The sequence below is a fragment of the Cyprinodon variegatus genome, unplaced genomic scaffold, assembly GCF_000732505.1.
Source record: "Cyprinodon variegatus isolate N-32 unplaced genomic scaffold, C_variegatus-1.0 Scaffold731, whole genome shotgun sequence".
NCBI classification, from domain to species: Eukaryota; Metazoa; Chordata; class Actinopteri; order Cyprinodontiformes; family Cyprinodontidae; genus Cyprinodon; species Cyprinodon variegatus.
In genome coordinates this window covers 247127-258812 of record NW_015151184.1, presented here as the reverse complement: position 1 = coordinate 258812, position 11686 = coordinate 247127, and the positions used below count along the sequence as shown (strand labels likewise).

Sequence of the window (11686 nt, the reverse complement as noted above, 5' to 3'; positions counted from 1 at the left end):
TTCAAGAGGAGGCTCTGTGGAGGATTCACTGGAACTTACAGTTGCTTTTTATTGCCAGTTTATTTAATTTATATCAGTTGGTTTTCAGTCATGCTGAACTGTTGTTTTACCACAAGGCATTGCAGGACAGTTGGGCTCTATTAAGCAGCTGCCTCCATTGTCAACATCTAGCTTTTTCCTAGTTTTTGGTTGTACCACCGGATGGCGCCACATCTGTCGGCTCATTGCACCTGGTGCTGGGATTCTAATTAGGCTCAAAAAAGGACAATAAAAACACAGTTTTAGGTAAGTCACTTGGTGCACATAACCTTATTTTATTAAGATCAAATGTTTTTTATTCTTTTTTGTACAGACATATGATTTGACCTTCAGCAACAAAATACGGATGGGATCCTATGTTTCAGCTAAAACACTTTTTACACATTTGCTTCTACTTTATGACATAATATGCCTTCACTGGCTCTGGGGGTGGGGGGGTGTGCATACTAATTGCTTTAACAAATAGAAAATAAATCATTTTCAAAATGCTGCTGATCATTTTTGACACTGAAGACGAGAAGCACTCTTTCTTTAAATGTATTTTTTTCTATTTTAAAACCATGTTTTTTCTTTTTTCTATTTTTTTATGTCTGTTTTTAAAAGGAAACTCAAGTGACCAAAAGATGAGCATCAAACAACAGATGGAGGGGGCGTCACTACCCGATCCATACTGCTCATGCTCGAACAGAATAATAAGATCCTAGTCACTGAAAACGATGTAATAACGGTCCTGAAAATACTTATTTATATACTTAAAACACTAAAGAAGGCTAAACTACATCATATAGAAAATATTGAAGACTTTTCTGGAAGAAATTGATACTCTGAAAGCAGTCACAGTAACATTCGAAAGGCTATTTATGCGTTTTTTTATGTATTGCTTCTTTTTTTCGTTTTTACAATATGCAATATTTACACAAATAAAAAATTATTTCAAAAGGAACCCCCCGCCCCCGAAAAAGAATAAAAAACAATGAAAAATGAAGTACTGGCTACCCTGGAAGCTGTTCAGGCATTTGCGGAACAGGGCGTGCTCCCAAGACGGATCGGGTAGTGACAGGGGGATCTGCAGAAGCGTTCTTTGGTGCATCTAGGATCCAATAGTTTTTGCTGAATAAGTTCTCCAGCTCTGCAAGAGCTTGATGCATGGGGTGGGAGATATCATCCAACACTGATGTCATTTACCTTACAGTGGGTCTGTCTCCCACCTCCTGCACACTTTCAGGGGACAGAGCATGGCTTCCTAATGAGCTTATCCAACTGCTTCCTCTCTGCTGCAAATAAGCTGCTCCAACATGCCACGCCATAAACGGGGGCTGAAGCCACCAGAGTAAAGAGTCTTCAGGAGTGTTAACTCTGTTCTGTATGTATGTTATATTGCAAAATACACTTTGATGCTTTGAGAAACACAGATTTCTTCATTTTTATCCTTTTGTTGATATTTTTTCAGATTGATGTCATGATGTCAGACAGATTATAATAACCTAATTAGTGGCTTTATAAGGCTTATGTAGTAATGAAACCATAAGCATGGCTGGTTAAACAAGTAAATATGGCTGATCACAGTTAATTCCTTTAGTTTCAGTCATCTTTTCATAGAGAGAATAATTGGGATTGATTTATTTTCTAATAAACACAATTATAATTTCAAAACAACCTTTTTATTTGAATTGTAGCTCATATTGAGTTTTGTTTGATGATCTGAAATTTCTTAGAATCTACAGAGAAAAACTGGGTGAATTTATAGGCGAGTAAATACAACAGCTATGTTATTGTTTACTGCCATGAAGATAAAAATCCACAAAGTCAAGACATTTTTTATTATTTATTATTGAAAAAGCTACAAAAATTATAAATAAATATTTAAAAAAAATTTAAAATAAAATTTAAAAAATTCATTAAATTATTCTTTTTTAAATTAAGTAAGGAATCTGCTTTCCAATCCCTGATCAGTCACAACTAATAATTCCGAACCGCCGCCATGTTTGTTTTCTTTTCCCTGCTAATTTGGCAGCACGCGCCGTCTCGGTATCTTAGCAACAGTCGCCCAGGAGCTAAGGAGGAAATCTGAACAGTGCGGCCTCAACTCAGAGGACCCGCTCTCTGTCCCCCACCAGCTGCTTTTCACGGCGGCCCGGATGTTTCTGTCGCCATTTTAGCATTCCTTTAACAAGAAATGTGGTTGAGGGGGAGCAGAGGGTCCCCTCACAGCTTCAGGTCAATCTGCGGGGGTGAATTTGTAAACTTAGAGAAGTTAAAACGCGTAGCAGCTGCGCCCCCTCTGGCCAAAATGTTTACTACAAGATCACTACTCTTAAGAGGTAGATTGAGTTTATTATCCACTTACTATAATAATGGTGAATCGAAAGCTGCTGTAGTCAACAAATTCCTCGTCCTAAATCTCCAAACTCCCTCAATTGAAAGTGGCATTCAAAGGAAATATTTTAGCTTTGCTTAGAAATCCTGCTGTGACAAAGTTCTGGGAAAAGCCTATCTGGCGTTGATTACAGGTGATCTAACCGGACGGACTGGATCGATGAGCCGCTAAGAGCCACAGCCTGGTGATGCTCTATAGTGAAATTAATTACATTTCTCTTCGCTGTGGAGGATTCAGACTCAGATACTGGCTCTATCTGTGGGAAACTGATGCTGCCGATCATCATTATTCCTGAAAAGGAGGCTCGTGTTTCTACAGTCATCCATTTTAGCCTGTCGGCTCCTCCATTGCTGACAAGATGCAGCTCTGTCACGGATGCAGATCATCCCTCTCTCTCCCTCTGGGTTTAATCAAACCGAACAAACGGGCTAATTTCATTCATCCGTGCTACTCACCCCGTGTCCGGGCCATCTATGGTCCCGCTGTTATTCCCTCCGTCCCCAGCGAGACTTGTGAAAAGGAGACACGATTCCAAGCCTTGTGGGCGGGACACGATGAGAATGTCACCGTCTGGAAATGAGGCAGACCCTCTCAGGTCTACATCTTTCCCTTCGAAGAGAGGCTCCTAGTCACACAGCTGTAAGGAAGAGGATTAGGGCCACTGCGGAAATAAAAAAGTTAAATGATTTTTAAATATTATTTCAGTTTAATGTGGGACAAAAAAGTCATAATTCTGAGATATAAGTCATAATTCTGAATAATATCTCAGAATTATGACTTTTTTCTCAGAATTATGACTTTTTTCTTAGAATTCTGATTTTAATCTCAGAATTATGACTATAATCTCAGAATTCTGACTTTTTTCTCAGGATTCTGACTTTAATCTCAGAATTCTGACATTAATCTTAGAATTATGACTTTAATCTCAGAATTCTGAGAAAATGACGTAATTAGACGACATTTTTTACATGCCTGAGGGGTCCCCAGTGATGCTATTTCATTAATGGAAGAGCAGAGGGGGATTAAAACAAGAGAACTAATCTCTAAAATAGACATGTCTAGTCAGAATTCTGAGATTCTGAGAAAAAGTCAGAATTCTAAGATTAAAGTCAGATTTCTGACTTTTTTCCCATATCAAAATGAAATAAAATGTAAACATCGGTTAACTTTTGGTTTGTTTCTTTCAGTGGCCCTAATCCTCTTCCATAGAGCTGAGGGGCTTCAGAATGGGATTTATTGTTGCAAGCAAAGAGCACAAGCTTAAGGGAAAAAAAAAAAAAATGTGCACATTAAACCTTAAAAAATACATTCAGTAATTATAGGATTTCAAAAAAGTTTTATTCAAAAAAACATTTTGTAAGTAACTTTTATTTATACAGATTGATTAGTTTTCAAATTTTATTTATTCAAAAAGTTGTTTTACAGGTTTTAAATTTTTAAATTGAAATTTTACAGATTTTATCATCATTTTATCACATATTTTATCTGTTTCAAATTCAGTTTCTAAATTTTTTATTTTAATTCTTTTCAAATTGCATTATGCTGGGGAAGGTTCTCAGTCATACAGGTCATAGTCATTCTAAAAAAAAAGAAAATAAAAAATCCACTGGACTTTGTTTCCGAGTGAAGATGATTCGCTTCCCATCCGGGAAGCTTTTTCAATTCAAAATGTCAGATATAAAGACCTAAAGTACAACTTGGCACGTGAATGTGTTTATTAATGGAAGATAGAATTTCTTAAGTACATTCCATTTACCATATAAACTATTGCCATTGCAAAACAATTTTTTCTTTAAGGAATTTATTTTCTTTCCTTTTTAAAACAACTGCTAATTAATAACAATTTAAAGCCAATATCTCCCAATTTTCTTTGTAGTAGGGCCAGAAGTTTCTTTTCCTTTTTCTTCCTGCAATTAATAAAAATTAACTTTTATTTAAAGTTAAACTGTGCTCAAGTAATTTGAATTTTTCGGTAACATTTTTGCACTTTCAATTTTACTTTTGAGTAAAATTTTACCAACAATATATTTATTGTCTTACAGAATTTAAATTCTTTGCTGCAAGTATCTCAGGGTTTATACAGGAATGAGTAACTCAAATTTAATGCTCTTACAAAGAATTTTAATGCCACCAACAAATACCCATGACTCTCATACAGTATGTACAAGGCAAAATCCTTCATCTTTACCGTCGACAGGCTGCAGCCATGTCCTAAATTCCTCGTTTTCCAGCCACTTTGGTTGAAATTTGCATTTTCCCATTCTTTAGCTTTTTCTCCGCCTTTAGCTTCTTTTCTGAACATACAGCACATGGTTTAAAAAAAAACAAAAAAAAACTGGTGTTCTCCTTTAAAGCACATTTTGACCAACAACCAATAAGCTATTTAAGGAAAAAGATGTAAATAGGAACCTTTGAAGTTGTAATTGTATCCCATAAATAAAAGAAAATATTTTTTCTATAAATTTTTTTTGTTTTGCCTAGTAGAATCTGAAAAGTGTGGCACATACACATTACTTTGTCCTTCTTAATCTGATCCTCCTAATAAAATCCATTGGATTCAGTCTCTAGCACAACCTAAAGCATTCCACCAGTGTTTTTTTAATCTCAGTATAAATCTAGCTGTTCTCCAAATGCTATGGGTTTGTTAAGGAAAATAAACAAAAACAGCAAGCATAAGTAAAGCAGGATTGGGCCAGAGGTTTCTCGTATATCTCATGTGACCATAAAAATAAAGCAAATCCTTTAGAGAAAGCCTTAAAAAAAATACATGTAATTAATCCACTCTATATTCATTTTTTTTCCTATAAAGTAGTTGAACTTATTTTTAAATATTCATCATTTTAAATGCCTTTAATTTAATCCTTGGACACTTTATTATATTGTGCATTTTACATTTTTCTAAATTAGCTAAATATTCATTCTATGAATTTTATGGGAAATTCTTATTTTATATGTTTTAGCCATATACCCCAGGGATCACAACTGGGTTTGCCTCGTGACGTCCACTTTAAGAACCTCAGGTTTTGATTAAATTATTAATCATAACGCTGCACATATTAAGTAGCTTTTTACTCTTGAAAGTTAGAGATGTATATCGACAGCATTTATATAGCTGTAATTAGCTACAGCCAATCAAAAGAAAAGGAATGACCGTTCATCACAACACGGTTTTATTTTATACTGAACCATGTGTACAGAAAAATATCCACAGTCCTACAATGATGGGAAACAGAGGCTCACCTTAGAGGAATGCTGCTGGTGGAACAAGCAGACAACTGCACTTAACTCACTGAGGAAACAACTTCATGTTTACATATCCACTTTAAGTATCATGCATGACATCAAAAATAGTTTTTTTTTTTTTTACATGATCAGTTTTCACAGCTAAACAGACATACCCGATCTCAAATGCTGCACAGAAACAGATCAAATAAAGTTTACAGAAACTCTATAAATAAAAAATGACCTTAAGGTGGAAATAAATTTAAAATAAAAATCCTTAGTTTATACAAAAAGTAGTTAAATACATGTTATTTTGAAACCTTCTGCATTGTTTATAGGAAAAGAAATGAGCTAAAGACGACATTTGCTGGTTTAACTGCTCAAAAAAAAGAAAGAAGACATGTTTCTGCACCAAGTTAGATCCTCACATTTTTTTGTTGCCTTAATCCAGCATATTATGTTATGGGGGGGGGGGAATCCAAACAGAAGTATTCGAATCTTCAGGATGTGTCAGTAATAAAGTGAAAATGTACAACTCAAGGCATCAGAGACAGACACACACAAGCAAACACTCGTCATTATCAGCAGAAAGTTGCCAAGGCTGTTTAAGGCTTTCACACTTGACTGTACGTAAACACCACTGCGACGTTTCAGCGAGACGGACGTTACTATTTAAAACAGCATAGAGCAGAAACCGAAAACACATGAATACTTGAGACTGGGGTTAGCCGTCATACTGTCACCTCTTAAAACACAAAAAAAATAAAATAAACGGCTAAAAATCCACCATCAAAACAAAACCGAGTGACTAGAAGAAAAATTTCTTCCAAAAAACAAAATTAAACGGTAAACAAAGGACTTCTTAGAGGTAGGAATGAATATTTTTCTTTTATTAAAAGCAAATCTTTGGGCCCATTGATGCGGTCTCCAAGGAGATTTCCCCAGTGGGAGTTTTAACTGATGCAAACCATCAGGAGGGAATAAAAAGTTCTTTCCCCACATTGGAAATTATTTTTATGATGCAGGTACAGCTATGATAGGTGAGTCCTGGTGCCACGTGAATTAACGAAAAACGCCATAGAAGTAACTCACAAGTATTGAAGACTAATAATAATCCAAGGATATAAGTAATAATAAGGAATTTATGAAAACCCCCAGTCGGCTTTGGTAGATGGCCGCTCACATTGAGCCTGGTTCTGCTGGAGGTTTCTTCCTGTTAAAAGGGAGTTTTTCCTCTCCACTGTCACTACAAGCATGGTTAGTGAGGGATTGCCTTCGAGTCAATGAGTCAATGCAATCAACTGAATTGAATCATTAATTAGTATTAATAATAATACTTCAAACATGACCTGGATTTAATTTCCGTATGCGAGATGAAATAAAGGAATGCCTCCTGAGTTGTTACAGCAGATATAAAGGGATCCATGACTAGTTGAACATGTTGGCCTAAATATACAATAGTTTTCCTATTAAGTTGAAAAGTTTGTGATAAAGAAAATTTCACAGTTACTTCAAAAATTATATATCCTCTAATATTTTCACCCACAGAGGTCGCCATTTTTTCACCTGTGCAATGCATGTTGGGTAAATGACGCCGTTGGTTCTTAATGGACTGGAACCTAAAGCGTAAACACAGGAAGGCTAACATTGTATTTGATCATTTAAAGTTTTAGGCCAAATTGGACAATGAAACGCTGCATTGCTGCCTCAAAGTTTCCACAAGCCGTCATACACGAGATATCTGGTGAAACAATCCAATGCAGTTGCACTGATACCGATACCAGTATCTGGCGGGGCCCCGATCCAGCACTAAAATGGTGGCATCGGTATCGGCGAGTACCAATAAATAGGGCACCGATACCATTTTGAGAGTCAAAAGTTTCTTCAACTATTGTCACCCACTCCGGGCAGGCAATAAAAAGTTCTACTGGATTTATTTTGTATTAGTCTTTTTCCTGCTTCACAAAGGTAGGCAGCAGCTTGACAAAGCCATGATGGCAATTAATTTACATCCAAGTAGTCTGCAGTTCGTCATATATACACACACATCAATTTCAAACAGATGGTATCGGTATCGGCCGATACTGCACAGCCAGGTATCGGGAATCGGCATCGGTGCTATACTATTTGTAACCGTTTACTATGTTAGTTAAAGCAAACACCATTAGCAGAGGCTAACATGAAATCAAAATCTAATCTAATAAGTCTGAGAACGTGGTTTGGTACTGATGCTAACCGCTGTTAAAGATAGAAGACTCAGTTAAGGCCAATTTATGCTTCTGACGAATAGCCTCTGCACTCGTCAAATCTGTCTCTGTGCGCGACCACGCCCCCCATGCAAAGGTTCTGCTTTGTAGTAGCACACCTTAAAAAAATCCTGACTAGGAGTCGGACGGTCGCAAACCCACGCAGACCTCAAGCGGAAGTGCGCAGACAGAAAGCAGCTGTGATTGGTCCTTGGTATGCCTTTCCGGCTGTCTGTGTAGTCATCCTTCTCGATTTGGTGCTGGGGCGCGCCATTTTTAAAAACCACAATGGACAACTACGACAAAAAGTTCATCGAGGAGGTTCAGAATATCACCACTGGTACGATGCCTCAGACAAATTATAGAACGATGCTACGGTCTTTACCGAAACAAAGTTCTCGTGACAATCCGCCGAAGTTCTCGATTATCGGTAATAATTGCGCTTTGGCAGGAAACTGCTGCCAACGGTGGAGAAGCATACCAGTAAAACTAGTTTGCAACCAGACCTAAGTGACATTTGATGTGTGCATTGCAGAAGTCTAATCTGCCCTTAAGAAACCGGAGCGCTTTGTAATATAACTCTCCATCTGGATTAGTAACGCCTAGCAGCAGCCACACAAAAAACACTTCTTGTTCCTCCGTTTGGTCCTCATCTTCACCTCTCAATTTCAACGCACTGCAGATGGTTATATGTTACTCATTGCTGTTTTGGCTAAAAGGAGCTAATGCTAAATGCATAAACCACAAGGCGACGTTCATGTGACAATATTTTTTTTTAATTAATCAAAATTAAAGAGCTCACAGTGTTTTTGCTGTATTGTATTTAAAAAAAAAATCATATTAAAGTCTTATAACTAATCGTGGATCCCTCTAAGGCTCACAGATTGGCTTCTTTGACACCACTGTAGGGAAAATGAAGTCTACATTTATTCCAGTTATTGAAACACAACATGTAAAGTACTGAGAGTGATTCCCTGCAATGCAAAAATCTTCATTTTAAAAAAGTTATTATGAACAATGAGACTTGATTACTAGATAGTGAAGGTTTGTGTAGAGCAGCGGTAGAGATGAGAAGATGCTGCCATATAATGTCAACCATCTGGAACAAATAGGAAAATGCAAAGCTGAGTGTGTGCCGGCGAAACTAAAATGTCTTTAAAAAAGGAAAGAAAATGTCCAATCCCAACTTCATAGCTTTAAAAGACGAGAAAAATAAATTATCCAAATCAGAATTTTAACTGAAGTGTAGTCGCAGTTACTATAAAAATAAGAATAGGAATAATTTGTCTGCTGTGTAACGATGGTTTCACCAAGCTAAAGGCTATGTTGAATCGGGAGATATAAACGAGGAAATAAAAAAAAAAATATTCACCCATTTGAAACCATCTTAAATATTAAAACCTGTGTGATTCAGATCTTACTTGTAACCTAGCAACACTAGTTTGGAGCATCTTCATTTTAAAATAATCCTTTTTTATCGTTTCCTGCTGGAGAAACAAAGGCTTTACATGGTGGCCTCTTCGCCGTCACTCAGCATGACTGTAGGTCTAACTGGGCATCAGTTGGTTTAAAGTTTACAAAACAGAAGAAAAATAATGTTAGTTTTATGATATATTTACAATAACATATTTTTTCTTCCATGCATTAATTTCAGAGTTGAATAACAACATCCTTGCCAAACTATGGTTGTTGGCACAGCACTTTATTTTACTTTACATCTATATTCTGAGGGTAATTCTTACAGGGGGTCATGATTTTATCTACAATGAACAGATGAGGTTGTGATGGGGCCAGTTTCTACTAAAATAGAGCTCTGGAAGTAAACAGTTCCTTTAGGTGTTCATTTATTCATCTCTGAATTTTCATAATTTCTTTCCTGGGTAAATTATAATTAATACAGAATGCATAAATAGACATTAGGTGAAACCAACTCTCTTCCAGAAAGAGCAAAATGAGATGAGCAACCGGAGAAGATGGAGAGGATGGAAAAAAAAAACAAAAAAACAAAAGTTAAGGTGATGTTTGTTTCACCAGCCTGCGTTATCCCAGGCTTCCTCTGCAGGCTTAGAAGGACTCTTCTTCGTCTTACCATCCGGATTCTCCCAGTTGTTGTCCCAGGCCTCCCAGCTCTCCTCTGTGCTGTGCTTGTTGTTGGAGGCTCCTTCGGAGCCCCAATTGTCCCAACTGTCAGAGCTCTTTTTGGCAGAGTTATCTGCCATGGTCCAGCTGTCACTGCTGGGAGATTTCTTCTCTTTTAGGGAGCTGTTGCTGCCAAAGGTTTCCCAGAAATCCCTCGACACGGGTTGGCTGGAGCTGCCCTGATAGCCCTCAGTGGCGTCCATGTTCTGGTAGCTCTCTCCTCCAGAGCTGAGCACAGAAAGAAACTAACTTTAAATTATGTTTAAAATTCCCGTTTTGAGGAGTAAAGTTGGTCATTTTATAAATCAGGAAAGATGTTGCCTCTGTTGCACAATGCAGTCTTAAAATTGATAATTACAGATGAGGAAAATGAAATTTAGTAAAAATATAACATAAAAGTGATAGAAACTATCATTACTGTCAGCATTGGGAGTAACGGTGTTAGTACCCATTTTTCATTAAAAAGTAATCTAATATAAGGTGATATTGGTATGTGAGGAGTAATTGGTAACTCTCCGTTAGGGCTGCAACTAATGATTATTTAGCAAATGGATTAATCTGTCAATTATTTTTTCGATGAGTTATCAGATAACAAAAGGTTCCTTAAAGAAGACATTATGCAAAGTTAAACCAGCTAAAACTAAAACTTTTCCACTGGAGTTCTGGATAGAGCATCTTGACAGACATAATGTTCATATATTTCTTTTTACAATCTTGGTATAATTATATATATAATTAGAATTACTGTCAGCTAAAGGAAGGTTTTAGAGTCTCTGCAACGATTTTGTAAATCGATTAAGAATCGGATAGGAAAAGGTTCCTTAAAGAAAACATTTTTTTCCTAAATTAAACCAGGTGAAACTAAAACATTTCCACTTGAGGAACTCTGGATAGAGCAGATTCACAGAAAAAAATGTTTTTTTTATTTTTATTTTAATGCAAAATTTTTACATTTTTTTTTTTTACAAATTTGGAACAATTGCTGCACAAGGTAGGTTGCTCATTCAGCAAAAAGCATGTTTTAGAGTCTACACTCCAGTAAACGATTAATCGATTACTAAATTAGTTGACAATTATGTCAATAATCGATTAATCTGATTAATTTTTTAGCCTTATCACAGCTACACATACTTTATGATTAAAGTATAGGCTTAGTATTGCAATACTTTAAAACGTTAAAAGGATAACAGTCAGTCAAAAAAAAATATTGAACTGAACCGAACTGCGATAAGGACAAACAACTCGACTGAGTCTAAGCAGCTCGGTGTAACTGTCAGATTAGAAATATGGGAGATAGAAAGACGATTATTTCAGTAATAGATTAATTATTTCAGCCCTACTTTCCATCCAAAATTACTACGACTCAATCAAGGAAACTTTTTATGAGCCAAATCCCTCTGGGTCAGAGAAAGATTTTTACTAAGGCTGAACTATTTTAGCAAAAATCTAAATTGTGACTACTTTAGAATATAGTGGTGGAACGGTTTACAAAATTCACGGTTCGGTTCACGGTTTCGTGGTCACGGTTTTCGGTTCGGTTCGGTATATGTTGATTGTTACAACGAAATCCCATAAAAATTCATGAAATTAATGAAAAAATCCCCAAAAATTAATGAATTTTCATTCTTTTTAATGATCCGCAGAAACCCCGGATCATTTCCGC

At 36.4% G+C, this 11686-nt stretch overlaps 2 protein-coding genes across 2 annotated transcripts in view; both read right to left on the bottom strand.

Moving 5' to 3' along the window:
* The window catches only part of LOC107097885 (engulfment and cell motility protein 2-like), a 35901-nt gene extending 34772 nt beyond the window's left edge, over positions 1–1129 (bottom strand). Inside the window, exon 1 of the mRNA XM_015395224.1 lies at positions 1029–1129. Within this exon, the coding sequence (XP_015250710.1) occupies positions 1029–1129 (101 nt within the window). The remainder of the gene's footprint in view (positions 1–1028) is intronic.
* Positions 1130–8712: 7583 nt separating this feature from the next.
* arfgap1 (ADP ribosylation factor GTPase activating protein 1) overlaps positions 8713–11686 on the bottom strand; it is a gene marked incomplete at its 5' end in the record, with an annotated part of 23131 nt that continues 20157 nt past the window's right edge. The window contains one exon of the mRNA XM_015395223.1: positions 8713–10251. Within this exon, the coding sequence (XP_015250709.1) occupies positions 9912–10251 (340 nt within the window). The remainder of the gene's footprint in view (positions 10252–11686) is intronic.